Source organism: Penicillium brevicompactum (genome assembly GCF_028827555.1).
Source record: "Penicillium brevicompactum strain IBT 35665 chromosome Unknown utg000006l_segment0_segment0, whole genome shotgun sequence".
Lineage (NCBI taxonomy): Eukaryota > Fungi > Ascomycota > Eurotiomycetes > Eurotiales > Aspergillaceae > Penicillium > Penicillium brevicompactum.
Window position 1 is genome coordinate 6,457,693 of NW_026623209.1, and position 19,511 is coordinate 6,477,203.

Below are 19,511 nucleotides of genomic sequence, written 5' to 3' on the forward strand. Positions count from 1 at the left end.
CTACGTTTCCGTTCGCCAGTATTCAGCGCAGATGGACAGACTAGAGACGCAACCATTTCCAGCCGACAGCAAGCAAACCAATCTTGCTGCGAAACGCTCAGCTCCTAAAGAGCTCAATCCTGCTAGGGATAACAAGAGAGTAAAAGACTTATCTACCGGGTGGGAACAGGGAGATATCAAACTTCCAACTCCAATTCGAAGGGTCCCTTTCCCAGACAAAGTATGCTTGGACTCCTCCATGTGAAGAAGAATGAATATGGTAGAATCGTTCTAATCCTGCTGAAGCCCGCAGTTTTGGAGGAGCGCAATGGCGAAATTGAATACCGAGTTGTCAACAATGACGGGTCCAGAGAAAGCATGATTGTCCTCACTGGTCTGAAGTGCCTATTCCAAAAGCAGCTTCCAAAAATGCCGAAAGACTATATCGCACGTCTCGTTTACGACCGCACTCACTTGTCAATCGCCATTGTTAAAACACCTCTAGAAGTCATTGGTGGGATAACATATCGACAATTCTCAGCTCGCAGGTTTGCCGAAATCGTTTTTTGCGCTGTCTCGGCTAGTCAGCAAGTGAAAGGATATGGAGCGCATATTATGGCCCATTTGAAAGATTATGTTAAAGCGACTTCCCCTGTGACTCACTTTCTGACGTACGCCGATAATTATGCTACCGGATACTTCCAGAAACAAGGCTTTACTAAGGAGATCACTCTTGACAAGTCTGTTTGGATGGGATATATCAAGGATTACGAAGGGGGAACTCTTATGCAATGCTCTCTCGTTCCTCGGATACGGTATCTCGAAGTTGGCCGTCTGCTCATGAAGCAGAAAGCATCTGTTCTGGCCAAGATTCGTACTTTCAACCAAAAACACATCATCCACCCACCGCCTGAGCAATGGGCCGGCGGCGTCATCACCCCGTTGAATCCACTATCCATCCCGGCTCTTCGGAAGACTGGTTGGTCCCCAGAGATGGACGACCTTTCACGGGAACCACGCCGTGGACCACATTACAACGAACTTCGCCGGTTTCTGAATCATATCCAAAACCACAAACACGCCTGGCCCTTTGCCAGTCCGGTGAACAGAGACGAAGTCCCTGATTATTACAATGTCATCACATCACCAATGGACTTGTCAACTATAGAGGAAAGATTGGACGGTGATACTAATACCTACGCCACCCCGAAAGAGCTTGTCAGCGATCTCAAGTTAATGTTCAGCAATTGCCGTCAGTACAATGACCCTGCAACAGCATACAACAAATGCGCAGTCCAACTGGAGAAGTATATGTGGAGACTCATCAAGGATATTCCGGAGTGGCATAGCTTACTTGAAGAATGATGGGCCTCCAAGTGCCCATGTGGTTATGTTCCAGATCCTCATGAAATAGGTCAACCCGGGGCATATGATTTATAGGCGAGGATTTTGCATTGCATGATTTGGTACTATACGGCGCTTGTGCTCGTCCAACGCTTGTTGCTCGAGATGTCGAGAATTTCTGTCTTATAATCGCACCTTCATCGTACCGCAAGTCGCAGGTTGCAGGGAGGGCGGGAAGAGTCTAGAGAAGATCTTTTTGGCTTCGAGTAACAATGGATTTCATCATAATCCCGCACCCGCCCACACATGATATGATAGAGAATGTTGCGCTGTATCGCTTGAAACCCGTCACTTGGGCGACTGGAGCGGCCATCCCCGATGTCTGTAGTGCGCTCCTATCACTTGGTGCCTAGCCCAGCTGTTCCACTGCGTGGAAATTCTCCAGTTGTCCCGAAAGAGGATGGTATATGTGGAGGGTGTGCGATGGCTGTCAAGAACGCTTGCACTGTTGAGCTCAGAGAACTTGAGGGGAGGATGATGATGATGATGATGTGCCATTGCTATTGCCATGGCATCGTGAGCTCCTCCAGACTACACTGTCCGAATGCAAGACAAGCGGGCGACATAGGTTTGTTGACTAACGCTGAAGGGCAGTGTCCCTGGCTGTGATGGGAGTAGCCATCTCGAGCCATCTCGAGCGGCGACCCATCGCCGTTTAGTGATCTGGTTTTGGGGAGACTCCGATCTGGAATGGTGAAGTAGCGCCCGAATGCACCAAGGAGCATCGGGATTCGACAGCCAACACGTTGGCGCAAACTGGAACCCGAAGGCAGTGCAGTGCCGGCAATCAAGGTCTCATGGAGAGCGTCTTTATTGAGCAAGGAGGGAGTCACCTGCCCAGCAAAAAGCCAAGAACCGCACACGGTCGACGGAGAGAAGACGAGTGACAGAGACCGGCGATGCAATCAAGGGCAAGCAAGGGTAACAAGTCAACAGTCCTTCCAAGGTTAAACAATCATGTGAGATATCGCGAACGACGCGTGGAGATACTCGTTGCCGCCGACAGGAGGGAAAGAACCAGAGCGGACGCGACAGACGCGTCAAGTCGGCTCTCGAGGCAGTACCGCGAGGTAGCTGACGGTACTCCGAACAAGATTTACTTCTTTTACAATTGACTCTTCTCCAGGAACTCGGATATACCGAGCCGATGATGAAAAGGGTTTGCGTCGACCGGGGGTAGTGTAAGCCCAGTGACACTGTGCATCATGACATGCGCAAGCACAGAGGTCACGATGCGAGATCCAAAAATGAGAATAATCATTGATGTTACCACATGGGTAACTTTCAGAGATTAAACTGAAAAGAACAGATACTACACTTGATCTAAGCCAATAGGCAAAGAGAGCTGAAGAAGAAAAGAAGAAGAGGAAAACGGGAAGAGGGATGGGTCCTTATATACCTGAGCCGCCAGGGGGGCGCCTCACTAGCGTCGATTAGCCGATCCAATCAGAGCCTATCATGTGACCAAACCCGCAGCAAGATCGAAAACCATGGAACCAGGCCGACCTTTAGGGTCAGGGTCACATGACTTTGGACGAATATAGTCACATGACTCTATCGTTTTGCCCTAACATTCCCAATCAGGACTAGCCCTTCCCACCTCTGGACGAAATTTCGATAATCAAGCTCCACCGGGCAGTTTAGGACGTTGTCTTGACCATCTCTCTCGCCGGCGCAGGATATTCACTTCTTTGCGACCTTTCCCAATCCTCCCATTTTCATCCTCCCCTCCAACCGTCAAAAATGGCTCCCGTTGCTGTACGTTGAATCCAAACCGCTTTGCTGTTCCCCCAGCGGCGTCTTTCAGGGTTTCTCTCGATTTGCGTCCGGCCTCGATATTGAAAAATCTATCGAAGCCTCGACGTCGCGGGAAATCTTGCAAGGCTGCTACCGGGCCCCGACATTATGGAGCAGTAGGCTAATTAGATTTTTTTTGTGGTATAGGCTCGTGGTCGCAAGGCCCAGAAGGTTACCCAGAAGGTATGTTGATCCAATTGCGCAAACCTCGGGACACCCTCTAACATTGTGCAGTTCGTTATCAACGCTTCTCAGCCCGCCTCCGACAAGATTTTCGATGTCTCCGCCTTCGAGAAGTTCCTCCACGACCGCATCAAGGTCGAGGGCCGTGTCGGTAACCTCGGTGACAACGTCGTGATCTCCCAGTCCGGCGATGGCAAGATCGAGGTTGTTGCCCACATCCCCTTCTCCGGCCGCTACCTTAAGTACCTGTAAGTTTGTCCTGTTTCAATACACTGCCTGAGATCGCGCAGAGACGCTGACCATGATCTCCTACACAGCACCAAGAAGTACCTCAAGAAGCAGCAGCTCCGTGACTGGCTCCGCGTTGTCTCCACCTCCAAGGGTGTCTACGAGCTCCGCTTCTACAACGTCGTCAACGACGAGGCTGAGGAGGATGAGGAATAAGCGTGTCGCTGACGTGTCTTTTCTTCTGCCTTGATCGATCGGTTCTAGTCCGTGTTTTCACGCTTGGACAGTCCTTTCGGGACCGAGAGCGAGAGCCATGGGGGGATAGATTGGTCTATGAGGCCATGAATAAAACAAAAAATTTTATACCCTCACTATTCCACTGCCAACTTTGTAATGTAGTGTGATTCACAACACCCTACTACGTAATTTGAGAACGAATAGCATTGTAGAACTAATGTGGCTTGAAGTCGACTTCCTTGCCAGAGCGGTCTTCGTGAATGCAGTGCAATTGCAGGGTATCTTGAATAATGTCCGACCCAGTGAACAAGCAAAGACAAGTTCAATACGGCCATTTACCAGAATCCTCTTGTGGGTGATCAGCACCTATTGATGTCCAGGTGGAGGAATCAGTTGATTATCCTTCATTTTCCAACCTGCCTTCTGATGTATCTTCCATTTGGTGGCTAGCTTCGCCCTCACCAGGTCACCCGTAGCGATCGAGTCCTCCTTCGAGTCATGTCCATTTTGTCCAACCTGGATTTCGCGACCAAGTTGTTTCTGTACAAGCACCTTGAGGCTGTGGCGGATAGGGAGACCCCTGGGATGCGGATACAGAAGAACAGTGTCGATGATGGTGGGATGAATGAGTCGGCAAACATTCAAGTCGTTTTCGATGGCATGGCCAATCAGAGGTGTCTCGGGCTGAAGAAGGTTTAAAAGTAACCCCCGGGCCTCTGTAGGCGACTGCACTAGTTGCAAAGGCGAGGTTGTCTTGCTCTCACCATCAGTAGGTCGATTTGAGCTACGCGCCGAGGCATCGTAGGGTTTGGCAGAGGCAAAGTCTTGCGATGAGACTCCAGAAAAGCGCGTATTAAAATCCAAGATTTCACCCATAGGTCGAACGAGCACGTCAAGCAAGTTGCGACCTGCCGGCCAGCTGACGGCAGTGAGGCGAATCAACTCCAGGCCCTGTGTTGTGTAGCCCATCTCGCAATCAAGTGAGACTGGTTCCCGAGGCCCTTTGTTGGGCTGGAGCGGGGTTGTCTCGAACTGGAGTATGGATGCAAGCCGTTTGGCTTCTGACACTTTGAAGACATGCGTGCTGGCATTGGTACAACCGGTAGAGGCGCCAATGGATTGGTTGCAGCAGGGGAAATATGGCTGTGCAGAACCTGTGACATGGTCTGTCTTCTTGCCTCGGGGGTGAACGGCTCGCCCTGCATGATAGGTGCATGAGCCGCCAGTGGTCAGCGTGCCATCGTCTCGGCGACCTGGGAACACCTGGAACCGTTGACCACATCGATCACACTTCTCCCAGCCTCTGGACTCGTCGACGCCTCTTTGAGCGGCGTCTATTTCTGCCTGGGTTGGGGCCTTTGTGACATATCCGTGTGCCTCGAGGCCAGTGATGGGCGTGAGAAGCTTGGGTAGAAATGCGATTTCTTCTGTAGGGGTAAGCCCTGTTTCGATAGGCTTAGGCCCCGACGCAGGCTTTCCGACGGGGTTAATCTTGTAATATCGCCCATTCAAATAAGCCATTACCTCCTTGACCCAAGACTCAATGTCCAATTTGGTGAGTTTCACGATGCGAAGCTTGATGACATTTCCATAGACTCCTGGATGTTCCCTTGCGCACTTTTCCTCTTCGTCTAGGGACATTGTTATGATCTCGTCAGAGGTCAGGACGAAGCATTGATTTGTGCCGCTCTTTTCTTTGCGTAGCTTCTCATTCAGGGATGTAATGGAGGCATGTAGCTTTTTGAGAATTGCAGTTCGAACGGAATGTGCCGCAGGCGCGGATTTGAGCATGCGCGGATTGAGAGTTTCTTTTGGAGCCTGGCGTGGGGGAAGTTTGGCAACCTCAGGGATACCATTTGGCTTCTTTGGCTCTGGTTCTGCGGATCTTGATGATCCCGCCGGAGTCGCCACGCTTGGCTTTGCGCTCTTCTGCATAGTAGATTGGACATTGGGGGAGCCATGGGTTGTAGCTGGACGATTGGGGGTGGGCAACTTCGAGGCCGAGCTCCTCGTATCAAGCGCTTTCTTGGGAGCATTGGACGGGTCTTCAATCTTGTTCTCTTGTTTGAGCCTTTTAGCAGGTGGATCATTGTCGGTCTGAAACACTTCCTGCGCGCTTGCCTCAATCGAATCATCCGAGTGTAGGAACAAGCATTTGAGCAAAGTGCACTCTTTGCCTCGGGGACATGCTACGTCCGCGAAGCATCCGATTGGTGTAAACATAATTCCAAATAAGCGATAAAGTAACTCATAGGCGGAGGGTCTATTGATTCTTGAAGTTGAGGTCCAAGGTCGGGGAGCCAGAAAATTGCGCTGGGAGACAGGAGGCGTCGAGGTGGGTTGCAGGTATTAGACCAATTCAAGCAATCTCCAACCAGCTTATGCCACAAAGGATGCACCCTCTCGGCATGTACGAATTGGACTGAGCGAGCACCCTGGCTATCATATCATCCAACGCCTTTCAACCTTTCAACCGGTCAACCCCAACGGCCCCATTGATATTTGTGCTCCTTGCGCTACTCCTGATGAACAAGGAACTAATAATCTGGAAATGCTGGTCCGGATGAGATCAGGATATCAGAGCAAAAGTGACAAGGTACGAAGGTCAGATGGGAGCCTCTTCACGAAGTGATAAGTCGCAATGCAAAGAAAACAAACATATTGGATGCCTGACTTTATAGGCACAACTATCCATTTTAAGCACTCGAACTCGGATTTCCTTGTTTGTTTGCTCATCATTTAGTTATTTGGACAAATTGATTTCGAAATTCAAAGCTGCGTGTTCTTTTTTTCAAATTCCAGTGCGAATTTACGAGGAACGCGACCGGGATTCGCAAAAGCCTTCTAAACCCCTTATCACCGATAGCTCCACGCTGACGCACGCGGAGCCCGGACGAACAGACGCCCGCGCGACCTGCTAACTACAAATACTTACCTTCCGTTACTTTTTTGCTTTTCCGAGGTCGCACAGCCCTGGACAAATCTAGTCATGTCGGAAAATACATCTACAGCAGAACACCTATGTGTGTTGATACATGGGTACGTCCCTTCGCAGGAGCTATGACGTCGGGAGCTAATGCGACACAGACTCTGGGGAAAGCCTGCACATCTTGACTACGTCGCATCCGCATTACAAGAGACACACGACGATAAAGTACATATCCTCTGCCCGAAAGCAAATACCGGGAACTATACATACGATGGAATCGAACTCACCGGGGAACGATTGGTGCACGAGATCGAGGAAACACTTGAATCGTTAGCGGAGCGCGGTCAGAAGATCACCAAAATCAGTATCATCGGATACTCTCTTGGTGGCTTGCTCGCGCGCTATGCGATCGGCTTGTTAGATGCTCGTGGCTGGCTGGATAAATTGGAACCTATGAACTTCACAACCTTCGCGACTCCTCACGTGGGCGCGAGAGCGCCGCTGAAGGGTTGGAAAGACAGCATTTTCAACGCTCTAGGTGCGAGAACAATTTCGCAATCCGGTCGACAGATGTTTCTCATTGATTCATACCGTGACACTGGCCGGCCGCTTCTTAGCGTTCTAGCCGACCCAGAGAGCATCTTCATTAAGGGACTGAAGAAGTTCCAACGAAAGAGCATATATGCAAACATCGTCAATGATCGCGCCGTCCTTTTCTATACCTCTGCTCTTTCCAAAGTGGATCCTTTCGTGAATCCAGAAAATGTGAACATCAATTACGTCAAGGGCTATGGGGATGTCATTGTTGACCCCGATACTTGGGTGCTGCCTCCAACACGGCACAAGACAGGCTCTTTCGCCGAGCGCTTTTGGAAGAAATGCAAATCAGTGGCCATCTGGGTTCCCCTGTCATTAGTTCTGGTTATTCTTACGCCATTGGCTTCTTCAATATTCCTTATCAATGCTGTGATTCAGACCTGTCGCAGTTCCAAACGCATTCGGATGCATGAAATTGGAGAACGCGGAGAACTTTTTGGCAAATATAGGGTTCCAGTCTTGGTGCAGGATGTCCAGCACGTCGTGGAACAGGTTTTCGAGAACGTCAATGCTAGCCAGGAGCCGGCTTATCTGTCAAACAGTGACACCGACGTTTCTGACTCGGCGCCTGAAAAAGAAGGCGAAACGCCTGTCTCGGGCTCTACTTCAAATAATGCACATGTCGAATCCTCGTCGAGCCGACGGCGTTCTTCCGCGGCATCAGTACACTCCCCCAAACTTGCATTGACTCCGGAGCAATTCGGTATCATTGATTCGCTCAATGAATTGGGAATTCACAAATACCCTGTTCATATACAGAAGAACCGACATAGCCACGCAGCTATCATTGTTCGAAGTGATAAGGAGGGATTTTCAGAAGGCAAGTTGGTGATGAAGCATTGGTTGGACAATGAGTTTGCTGTATAATTATGCCTTCACGTGTATTTCTATAATCCTCACTTTTATAAACACAAGTACAATCTTGGAAATTCCCATCAGCCTTCAATCCCCGGAGACACATCATAAGATACTCGACTGATACCCTTCTGGCGACTGATCTTTCGAATAATGATAGACCCAACCAGACCAGTTAGCGGAACATGAGTCCCGCCGCAGGGATTGTGGTCCAGACCACCAATACTCGCTATCCTCGTTCGACCGTCATGCGATCGTCCCTCTTCTCCCTGATCGCCCTCCACCCATGAGATGAGGATCTCCAAGTTTTGTCGCACAAGCTCATTGACTTTCTCCTGGATGGCTGGCTTGTCCTCATTATACAGCAGGCCCTCATACTCCATCGACGCTTCCCTTGGGAAATGATTCGCCTTGACCTTCTTCTTCTCGGGCATCAATAGCTGCATCGCTAGTCCAACTATGTGACCAGCTGTATGCAGTCGCGAGTGGTAGTTGCGCTTTGAGTCATCGATGTTTTGGATGACTTGCTGGCCCGCGGTGAAGGGCGCGTCGCTGTATTTTCCAAAGTGGAGATATCTTCCGTCGGGTGTTTTGCGGACCAGCGAGACTGCGAATGTGGGAGGCTGATCTGAGCCGACGGAGCCAGTGTCGCTGGGTTGTCCACCACCTTGGGCATAGAAGATTGTCTGTCGCATCACCACGACGCTATCTTCAATGGGCACATTTTTGGCCAGGCTCTTTTCCTCTTCGGGTAGGGATGTGATTGACTGCGAGGATATAACCTCCGTCCTCAGAACCCGGAGCGAGGCATCGTGGAGGTACAAGGCCTCTGTGGCCTCTGTGCTGATCTAAGATGAAGCTTTAGTAGATACAGACGTAGCCAGCTGGTTCGACTTACCATGTTGCGGGGTTGTCGGGGAGTTGTCGCTTCACCGGGGCAGACTTACCGTGGGCCACCTCCGCTCGGGAACCGTCGCCGCTTAGCAATTGATCTTCCACTTGCCATTTCGGGATTTCTTTGACTTCCAACTAGATATAGCGGCTTGAATTACTCCTTTCGTATGTGAATGGGTGTTATTGTGTTTCAAAGTAACATCCAGATACGCTACACGTAGCGCCAAATTGACATAAATTCAGATGGTTGGACTTTGACTTGTACTATCAATCTTATGTTGGTGGTCCAGGCAGTTTACTGTTTGGCTCGAAGAATATGACTGGGTTGTCGTGATGATCTTGTCGCGCTCACGTACTTGACCGTTTGCTCCCTATACCTATCTTGGGCTCTATGGTTCTTCTTCTTCTTCTTCTTCTTCTTCTTCTTCTTCTTCTTCTTCCTTTCTTCCTTTCATCTCCCGCCTCTTTCCCCCTCATCCTCTTGCCCACCCCGTGATATGCACGTCTTGAGATTGCAAATCACTCAACTTCATCAGTCTGTTGGTTTCGAGATTATTCTTCATCAACTACAGGTCTTCTGATATCTCTGGAAGACCTCACAATACTGACTCTCACGTCACTTTGGCTTCATTTCATGAAGCCACTCGGATCCAGCTTCCTCAAGTTTACTGCTCCAAAACTGACTCCCTCGCCGTAAAACCGGCAGCCGCGTAGGCTTGATCCCAACCTCACTTCAGTTTCATAATCTTGGAGTAACCTGTGATTTCCGAGTTTGTTGCTCCAAGCAACTACTTGGTTTTTGTCAAACTGGCAGTGAGTTGCCGCTCTCCTGTAATTCACCCTTGATTCCCTCCTCACATCATTTGCAGAAGTCACTTGATTCATCTGTCATCCTGAATTACCTTTCACTTCAGAATCTGTTTCACACCGATGCCATAATGAAAGAATCTCCTTATCTGCTGCAGTTTACTCAAGGCACCGTCTCCCTTTCTTTAAAGGATCCGCAGCTTGTAGTCTCCCCAAAGCTACTTGGCAGGATCAACTGGTACTCTTGGAAGACCGACCTATTTGATACGTTGGATATGCAGCATGGGGTGTTTGTTGCAATCCTTCGTGGAGAGGTAAAGTCTCCCGTCCCGCCGACCTTTCTGCCAACCGATCCAACTACGGTTTTTCCACGATCAGTTGAAGATCGTATGACTGTGGGGCGAGCCAGTCACTGCGCCGAGCTTGATCATCACGGCAGGCCAGCCTTGAAAGAACTCATCGACAAATTCCAGGAGATTAACACCGAGAATCAGCACCGGAAGCAGCTTTACGACACAGAAAACTTCTTCTGGACTTTTGCGTCGACATCTTTGAGGTCTTTCCTTTCTTCTTGCTGTGATGAGACGACCAAGGGTCTTGTCCAAAATATCGACTCTCCACACCTCGCATTCAAGAAACTAGAGGCGGAATACAGCAATCCTTCGTGCATCATCCAACGGTGGAAGTACTTCAGCGAAATGCGACACAGAGGCAGTGACGCACCGGGCTTCATACAACTTTTTCTGAGTGCGAAGTGGGCGGTTGAACGAGATATTGGCGCGCTTTCCCCTATAGTGGAATCCTCTGTGTTCATCGTTGCTGTTTCGGACAATCCTTGGTGTGAGGCGTTTGTTCAAAATTCAAACCCAGTCACCGATGTTGCGTCGCTTCGGAATATGTATCGTGACTTCCAATTGAATCAATAAAAGAGATTCTTGAGGACTTTCCATAGCGCTCGCTTCCCTGCCATAGCCAATCATCAGCTCTTTGCTCTCACAGTTCACTTCGTGACTTTGCTCGTACATTCGAGCCTCTGTCAAGAGCATTTGCCTATGTATGGTAAGATGGCGTAAAATATCATGCTAGAGACAGAAATAGATGGCTAAATGTGTGTAATTCTTGAGTTTCAATGAGTGGATAAAGTGAATACATGAAGCAGTATGCCGGGAACGCAAATCCTCCACATTCCAACCTTGGAAGGCTCACACCTCAATCATTGAGGAGTTCCCATGCTATGAGTGACCATTCAAGCCACCGGTTTCCTAATTTGAGCTCGAGGAGCTCTAGCAGTTACCACAATAGGTTCGGGAACCAATAACGTAGTTACAGCACTGACCACCGCAGCACTTGATACCCACACCATCACAGTACTGACCATTGGTCTGGCATCTCTTTTCGAGCTTGAAGATGTCATTGACATCACGTCCAAAAATCTGAGCGGCTGCATGGTCTTCAACACCAGGGCCGGTTTCTGCAACAGGACTCGCGGCGGCAAGGGCACTGGTGGCGAGAGAAAGAGCCACAATAAAGGTGTTCAGCTGCCTATGGTACAGGGTAAGTATAAGGCGGGCTTATTCTTCACGTTCAAAGAGGTGAAGGGCTCACATCTTGTTTGTGGTTTGAACTTGAAGTTGTTTGAATTCTTGAGATAGATTTGTTGGAGATCTTTTTGATTTGGTTTCGACTGAACACCCAAAGGGAGGTATTTATGTAGCAGATTCTCTGACAACCCTTGAAATCAAGCCAGATTGTCTTAATGTCTATTTTGAGAAGCATGCCAGGCCTCCCGTAGGATTCCGTTGTCTCAAAGAAGAAATGGCAACGAGAAACATTTGAGCCAAGAGACCTCGGGAGTGATTGGAGAATTGTTTTGCAAATCCAGGCAACCTGCGAAAAGGGTCAAGGATCTTTAGGTAACATGTTCTAGTTGGGGCATTGATCAACCAAGTCACGATGATCTGCAAGAAGCAAGACAATGCTCATGTTCAGATAAAATCGCTCAAAATACACAACCACCTAGCACGACCTGGAAATGTTGTGTCCAATTGCCTATTTGGGCGAGAATATCGCACTTTTGTTAGTTTATAGTGCTAAAAATCAGTATCAGGATTATTGTGAGGAGTCCGATAAGGTAGCAATTAGATCGCTTAATACAGTAACTATTTCGTGGTTTTAGCCTATGTATAGGCGTGACGCCACGCGGGCGGGAATCGGCAACTCTATTTTGAGGAGCCACACTAGAGGTCAACAGCCATGCAGATAAGGAGCTGGACGCCTGAAGCGTCATACCGAATTCAAGACCATCGTTAACAGGTACGCCTTTTTTTCTTTAGAGGCCAAGCTATGCATAGTACTTTCTAGGCTGTGTCCACGAGTACTTCTAGATTTGTCTATTGTCTGGAGATCATCTCCGAATGTGAGACACACTGGAGTATACTAATCGAATTGAACCTGATATCCCGAGGTCTTGGTAAACCCCACTTTCAGGCCTCCTGTAGCATCATCTCAGCAACGGAACATTGTACACATCTAGCATCGTCCATTGGCCTACCTTGACCTCGGGAGTTGATCCTTTCTGCATCAAGTTTCTGGCTTTTCCTAGTCAGGAGACCCCGGGCTCGTAGGTGAATCCTGCAATATGCACAGTATGTGCAGGTCTATCATTTTCCTTTCATTCTTCGTGGGGCCTGATTCACACGACGTGGGGAGCCAATTCTGTCTTCCGGGAAGCCCAGACATGAGAAATCCAGATCCGTGGCCCTCCGACCTAGCCTTCTCATGACTTCCCAAGTCACATCGAGGAGAAAGTATATTCATCTATGTAACGCCTGCGCGTGGTGGCCTTACATGTATCAATTTGGGGGCTATGTTCAACATGGATTGATATTGATGAGCCAAGCTCAAGAGCATCTATCTCTTTGGATTTCTGGATTTCTGGCATATAAATATGGCCTCTTCGACATGAAAAAGATTACACTTTCCAAGGATCCTTGATCACCACGATTTATACAGATATATCCAGTTGACTCCTTTTCCATCTGCAACATGTGAGCACCGCCCGGCCCTGAAGCTCTGGAAATGACCCAATTCAGCTCTGGGGCTTGATAACTAATCTGTTGATATCTACAGGAAGTTTGCTTCTATCATCAGTATCCTTTCCATCGCGACTTGAACTCTTGTCACTGCTGTGCCCACCCTGGGAGATGCCTCTGTCGCTAGTCCCGAAGATCACGATGCAGCCCAGACATTCAGCCGCGACGTGAACAACATCTTCAAGATCGAGAAGCGCTGCCAGAGCAATGGCCAATTCTGTGACGGTGTAGGTATCAAATGCTGCGCTGGTCAGTGCTGCAACTATCGCAAGGGTGTCAACACTTACTGCGGAAACTGTGATTAGGCGAGCAATGATCTTGCTCCCTAAATTTGCCGTGTGATGTGGTTTGTTGTTGGATCTTGTTACTAAAGAAGCCTGTTCCGCGGTAATTTGACCACACTCGTTTGTTTGACTCTCAAGATTCCGCGCGGTGTCTTTGCATGTATATGTCAAATTCTCACATAGCAATTATAAGACCTGGTATAGCCTATCTATAAAAACATTCATAGAAAGTCTCATATTACAAATGTTCCTTAATGCTTGTTGCGCGTTGGAAAAAAAAGCCAATCTGACTTCAATCAAATTCTGTGAGGCTGTAATAGAGTTTATTGCAATGGACTAGTCGATTCGAGCTCGTTGGTTTCTCGAGATCTTCGAGGTTGACGCAAACCTTTGCTCAGGACTTGTAGTCGGCCTATGTATATTGCCCTAGAACTTGGCAATCTCGCATACTGGTTCTTTGATCCTATATGTGGACTCGACAGGATCTAGTTAGAAGGATAATTGTATACCAGAAGATTATTTACAAGACAAAATTCAATAATCCCCGCATTATACCCATGGATGAGTTCAAGGAGATACGTGGAAGTCCTCGCCGGTTGAAGATTGAAGTGACGATCGTTACGTCATTCGTGCATATGGGGCATGTGTAGCGAGAATGGACATGGGAGTGTCATATTTTTGGGCTTATTACAAGCAATACCTTCCATATTGGTGAGACTAATCCTCAGGTGTCTTTAAAATTGGTATTATACTATTGAGCCTGGAACCAACTCAACGATCCTTAAGAGTCCGAAGTACACAAATCTGATCTTCACTAAATTGGATCTAGAACTAAAGAAAATAATCTGGAGAATGCAGTTGTACAAAGTCGTTGAACGTCGTTTCATAAAAGGAGGCGAAAAGCTCTTAGTATGGAATTGCCTGGTGTCTCAACTCCAATCTTGGTAGCTTGTTGGGTTCAAAGAAAGCGATCCAGGTAATGGTCATTAAAAAGAGACGTGATCAATAGTTGCCAGTTCAGTTAGGGACTTGCTGGCTGGTATCGTAGTCGAGCTCGGAAACAACTTCGCCCTTGGCTGTCTTCCTGTGTTCGCGCTCAAAAGCGAACTTGACGGCGTCTAAGACAGTTTCAACTGTCTTTCTTGGGGGGAAGCGCGGCTTGTCACCATCTTGGTAGACTCCTGTTTTTACCAGAATAGAGTACCAATCATTCTCAGTGGTCTCATTGAATTCATTCGTGCCGCGGATGTCGGACTCAGGAGTATCACCGATGAAATATACAGTCGATGGAGATCGGTCGATGTCGCAAGATTCCTTGCGCCACTGCTGCAGAAGTCGGGTAGCGAATTGGTACGTCCCGATTTGCGGTTTGCCGAAGGCAATGGTGTTGAGGTCCTTTCCTGTGATCGCGAAATAGACGGCCTCAAGAGAAGCGCGCAGCGCTCCCATTCCCAGACGCGAGTAATCATGCGATGTAGACCAGACGACGTCGGTATGTGAGAAGAAGACCGGGGGTCCTTCAGTAAATATCTCCGACCGGGTGTTCAGCCACCCGTCTTTGGTCATGAGGCAGTCCAGAATAATCTGCTGGTCACCAGCCCAGTCACGACTGTCCGCAAAGACAAAGATAGCCTCGATTCGAGTGTTATCCAAATCAAGCAGTCGTGAATTGTCATGTTCCTCGTCCGTCAATGTTCGGAACGGTGTGGTATCGTGTCGGGTCTTTATGATATCTCCTGGTGTGATCACATCCTTGAATCCGTATCCCTCGGCCACGACGCGGCACTTCTCGCCCTCGCCACCGACGACAAGGACAGTTCCGTACCGCTCTGCCATCTCGCGCATTGGGGTGTGTCCGCAGATGAACTGGCCAGGGTCAACATCAAGGTCGAGTTGGCGGCTGAGGTCGAGGCATCGCTCTTTTTCAGTCTTGCCGCCACCATTGGTTAAGAAGATGTAGGGGCTAGGAAATGACAGTTAGCATATTTGCTTGCAGTAGGGTGTGATCTTCATTTCTTCACAACGGAATAAAGCAGAGACAACATACACTTTGACTCCGTATGGGTTTTCACCATTAATGTATTTCATGGCATCGACAGCCTCAGGAATGGGCTGCCCGCCCTTCATGAGAACGCCATCAATGTCAAATGCCAGCGCAAAGTCATCAGTGGTGACTGGAGGAGGACTGTGCATTGGGGTATTGATGGGGGTTGACTCGTTAGAGGAAGATTGCTCGTGCGTGACCATTTCAGATAACTTTGAGATATGTGTAGGAGGAGCCATCAAATTCTTGGGAGGAACAGCGACATTAGGACCACCAAATAGATCGGCACGATTGTTCAGACTGTTCAAGACTCTGTGGGGTCCACCGGCTGTAGCCATTGTGAATGGAGACTCAAGTGGGGCGGACGGGGACAAATGACGATGGTGATCAATGTACTTTAAAAAAGGTACGACACCGGTGCACTGCTTATCGCAATGGGGCAGGTTCTGATATGAGATATGAAGTCAGGGCAAAGTGTCGATCAAACAGGCTTATTCTATGTCTTGCTCGACGTGCAGGCTGCAGTGAAAATGAGATTAACTGCAGTAGAGTCGCAGATGGAATCCGAATGAAATTTGGGCGGAGCATGTGGGGGGTCGTAGGAGCCATTAATATAGCACAGTGTGTGTGTCCGCAAAGAAGTGTGAAATCATGGACCGGGATGAATTCTCACACTCTAATCTGTCACAGACCTCGTCACTTCCTCAATTGTCCCGGGTTGTAGGGATACCAAAGCATCCAACAGCCCAAGTACACAGATGCGGGTCCACAACGGCCCACGCTTGGCGCATGGCAAATGAGTATCCGGTCGACGCTGATTTGACGGTAGGAAAAATTAAACCCAGCCCATTATGACTTCAGAGTGGAGTTTAGGAACGGTTGACGTAGGGGTCGAGCCATGACCGGTTTTGGGGCAGACCAGTTTATCGAGTACTCCGTACATGTTTGCGGCTTTCGGCGTGGCGTTGAACGGATGTGAGAACCGAAAGATGTCGATGGTGCGGAGTACTCCGTACACATTTGCATCCTGGCCAGCCCGTGTTGAATCCCGACGATGCTGTAGGCTCTCGAGAGGTGCAAGTGGGCAGGTCCATCGAATGAGACAGCCGTTGACGTCATGCTGACTTATCACCCGTGTCTACCTATTCTGTACGGGGTACCGACCAGGCACTTCCAACCTTGTAACCGGCTGCCTATAATGCTTGCCCGCTATACCTTCATCCAGACCCATGCCAAAAATCCAACCTCTCAGTGGCGTAGATAATCACGCCCGAGTTGGACTACTTGGCGCCACATGCCGCCAGATACTACCTCGGATCATCATCAAAACTCCATTGAGACTGATGCATCCCGCAGCCAAATATCGTGGCTTGGAATAATCTCTTGAGTTTATATGTCTGTCTGGTACACATCTGCATGTAGCTCAAATGTCTACACACAATGCAATTTCCATACCGAGGGCATTGCCTGGGGTGCCTTGTCGCCAATCTGTCACCAGTCTCTAACACCATCTCAGCACCTGATCTCTCCGAGTGTACTGAGGCTCGAGATTTGTATTTCTTAAGTAGAGTTTGGTCCACAGCAGGCCAGAGCGTCATCGGCGTACTGGTTGCAGTATGATCCCGCGGGCCATAACTCTCGCTAATGACGGAATCCACGTAGAGTTCGAAGGTCAAATCTGGCGTTATCTGCGGTTGCTCAGCCCTGGACTGCGGGGAGTCTCGTATCCTTGGAGTGAGAAGCCATTCCCGGCGTGCCTTTTAGTTTGGGCCTGAGCGTAGTCCGTGCGTCGAGATCCGGGGAAATCAATGGCCATAGTCGGGACACATGGTTCTCATTTGATAATAGTCTCGATATAGTTGCCTATTTCGAGATACTCGAAAGCCGTGCCGAGAACCTTGAATATTACCCAGGTGCTAAGGGCCATAATCCCACCGAGGGGCGCTTGTTCTAGATAGCCCTAGCAGGTGTCATCAAAACAAGCCGTATAGATCTCAACGAGATGCGATTGCCGGCATACGAAGATCACGATCGACAGAATCTGGGGAACCTGGTTGTCTCCACCGAGCTGCTGCTATGTTATAGTCATCCTGCTGTTCGTGCCCAGGTGGAGGCTGATGCCATCGCTCAAACGAGAAGTTGCAGAGCCAATCATGGCCCATTGGACTATTGGGGAAAGATTAGCAAGCCAAGATTCAACCCCGTACTCTCGAACCCCGTCTGGCTTGGGCCTTCCTTTTTATCTGATGGGTCTGTGGGCGATTCTCGTTCCCGTAGCGGGACAGTCTTTCTAATTGTTTCATAAGATCGAGGTCCTGAGATCAACCATCTCCGATTATTAAGATGCATGAGACAAAACTTGGATTTGAAGAGAGATTTACTATCATATGCATAAAATCAGAATATTCTCGATCAGAAGTCATCTGCATCGTTCTCAAAGTCGTCTATCACCTCGTCTAAGCCCTCGTGTTCATCACCCGTATCATCGTCTGCCCAAGGATTCCAATCAGAGTCCTCTTCTTCCCATGGGATTCTAAGATTGGGAACGTGTGGATGGGAAGGCAAGCGATGGTAGAAATCCAGATGTTCGCAAGAGCAGAGGTTATACTTGGGTGCCTCGAGTGGATATGGAACAGGGACCATTGAAAGGTCCACATCAAGTTCCTTGAACTTGTCTTTCCATGTATCTCCTTCCTGACATATCTCCAAGCAAGGCGGGTTCTTTTTGTCTGGGTTGATTGAAGGCAGGCTTTCCATGGGTTCAGGAACCTCGCACGTGAATCGACGCAAGTGAGGCAGTTTTTCGCTTTTAACAAATTCGTATATAACCGAGAGAGCCCATGCTTTGTACTCATCAAATCGGAGTGTAAGGCTTTCGAGGCATCTGGGTAGGTTGGGGTCATCTTCAATATCCGGCTCCTCACAATTTCTTCCTGTCAGCGAGCTTAACGTTGTCGTGATGTGTTTGAGACTTTCCATCTCAGAAAAGTCCGCTTCTTCCTCGCCGCCCCAATAGCAGTCATAGTCCACGGAATATAGCCCTTGTTTCTGAGGAAGCATTGCGTCACTAAAATCCGCGAGGAACTCGTCTGCCACCTCGTTGAGGGTGTCTGTGGTTCTAAATGTGAACCGCTTTAGGGATTTTGGCCATTCAAGCGCACGCCGGAGATCTGCGCGTTTGATCAAACAGTTCAATACTGTCAATTCCTCCAGCTCTGTGCTAAAATTGCCAGACCCAGCCATATTATCTCGCGTGAGCACGCAACCCGTGAGGCAAAGTTTTCGCAGGCCTGGATGACGAAATATGACCCCGTTCACTGTCGGAGCACGGATCTCTGTGCCAGTATCACTCAAGTCGCAGTGACTTCCAACATGGCCTGCACAGTGTTAGCTTCTGGGGTTCTAAAAGGGATAATTTGAGATCAAGAACCTGAACTCACAGACACGCAAAGCGGGTAGTCCCTTCAAACTAGGGTTATAAAGTCCTGACAAAGTATGGTGCTGCTCCCAGAACTCGTCGGAAAGTGGTTCATCTGTTGGGGGACTGAAACTCGAATCTTCTAAGGGTGCGGCTATCAGATATCGATAACGTCCGATGGTCATAATCGATACTTCTTGAAGTGCCCGCTGAAGCGCCTCCGCCTGGGACATCTCACTGCCAAATTCGACCTCATTAGACCAGCGAGAAGTATCGGGACGCTTGATCTCATTCCTCAAAAACAGGGTTTCCAAATTTGGCAGGCCGAGAATCATCTGGTAGAACTTAAGGTAGCGGGTGTAATGATTCTCGTGGCCAGAGTCTTTCTTGTGTTGTATCTCGCGAATCAGTGGGGCCAAGTCTGGGCGAGACTTGATTGTGCGAGCGAGACGAGCACCGCTTTCTGAATTGTTCAGTCGCACTGGCTGATACAGCCGTGGCTCGATTATTTCGCGCAGCGCAGGGTTTGCTTGAGACAGTCTACTCAAGTTTTGGGCAGATTCTCCATCGTCTAGGTATCCGATGATGATATCCCACAGCTCTAGCGGGAATACCGGTAGAAAGGACGAACGAGCGCGTGCGGGTAGGCCCTCTACCTGAGTCATGATCAGTTGGGACAAAGTTGAGGACAATTGAAAATTTACGACGTGGGTAAGAAGAAAATAAGTGAGTCGATTGTGATCTCGCTCTGTTGCGACAAAAA

At 48.9% G+C, this 19,511-nt stretch overlaps 8 protein-coding genes across 8 annotated transcripts; 4 read left to right on the forward strand and 4 right to left on the reverse strand.

Annotated features, from left to right (window-relative positions):
• Positions 1–31: 31 nt before the first annotated feature.
• Positions 32–1,344, forward strand: N7506_010673 (bromodomain-containing protein; the record flags this gene model as incomplete). The annotated part of the gene is made up of 2 exons (XM_056959966.1): positions 32–220; positions 286–1,344. 2 exons carry the CDS (start codon positions 32–34, stop codon positions 1,342–1,344), a joined length of 1,248 nt encoding a protein of 415 aa, XP_056809356.1.
• A 1,782-nt stretch (positions 1,345–3,126) lies between these two features.
• N7506_010674 (60S ribosomal protein eL22) lies at positions 3,127–3,837 on the forward strand (the record flags this gene model as incomplete). The annotated part of the gene is made up of 4 exons (XM_056959967.1): positions 3,127–3,141; positions 3,328–3,363; positions 3,415–3,611; positions 3,681–3,837. 4 exons carry the CDS (start codon positions 3,127–3,129, stop codon positions 3,805–3,807), a joined length of 375 nt encoding a protein of 124 aa, XP_056809357.1. The 3' UTR covers positions 3,808–3,837.
• Positions 3,838–4,194: 357 nt separating this feature from the next.
• rex3 (putative RNA exonuclease Rex3) lies at positions 4,195–6,051 on the reverse strand (the record flags this gene model as incomplete). The annotated part of the gene is made up of 1 exon (XM_056959968.1): positions 4,195–6,051. The coding sequence occupies one exon, from the start codon at positions 6,049–6,051 to the stop codon at positions 4,195–4,197; it is 1,857 nt and encodes a 618-aa protein (XP_056809358.1).
• Positions 6,052–6,817: 766 nt separating this feature from the next.
• Positions 6,818–8,221, forward strand: N7506_010676 (lipase ROG1 family protein; the record flags this gene model as incomplete). The annotated part of the gene is made up of 2 exons (XM_056959969.1): positions 6,818–6,867; positions 6,916–8,221. 2 exons carry the CDS (start codon positions 6,818–6,820, stop codon positions 8,219–8,221), a joined length of 1,356 nt encoding a protein of 451 aa, XP_056809359.1.
• Positions 8,222–8,289: 68 nt separating this feature from the next.
• On the reverse strand, positions 8,290–9,110 carry N7506_010677 (uncharacterized protein; the record flags this gene model as incomplete). Its single annotated transcript, XM_056959970.1, has 2 exons — positions 8,290–9,057; positions 9,108–9,110. 2 exons carry the CDS (start codon positions 9,108–9,110, stop codon positions 8,290–8,292), a joined length of 771 nt encoding a protein of 256 aa, XP_056809360.1.
• Positions 9,111–10,041: 931 nt separating this feature from the next.
• Positions 10,042–10,836, forward strand: N7506_010678 (uncharacterized protein; the record flags this gene model as incomplete). Its single annotated transcript, XM_056959971.1, has 1 exon — positions 10,042–10,836. One exon carries the CDS (start codon positions 10,042–10,044, stop codon positions 10,834–10,836), a length of 795 nt encoding a protein of 264 aa, XP_056809361.1.
• A 3,467-nt stretch (positions 10,837–14,303) lies between these two features.
• On the reverse strand, positions 14,304–15,668 carry N7506_010679 (phosphatidyl synthase; the record flags this gene model as incomplete). The annotated part of the gene is made up of 2 exons (XM_056959972.1): positions 14,304–15,249; positions 15,334–15,668. The coding sequence occupies 2 exons, from the start codon at positions 15,666–15,668 to the stop codon at positions 14,304–14,306; spliced, it is 1,281 nt and encodes a 426-aa protein (XP_056809362.1).
• Positions 15,669–17,742: 2,074 nt separating this feature from the next.
• On the reverse strand, positions 17,743–19,413 carry N7506_010680 (uncharacterized protein; the record flags this gene model as incomplete). Its single annotated transcript, XM_056959973.1, has 2 exons — positions 17,743–18,707; positions 18,771–19,413. 2 exons carry the CDS (start codon positions 19,411–19,413, stop codon positions 17,743–17,745), a joined length of 1,608 nt encoding a protein of 535 aa, XP_056809363.1.
• Positions 19,414–19,511: the final 98 nt, after the last annotated feature.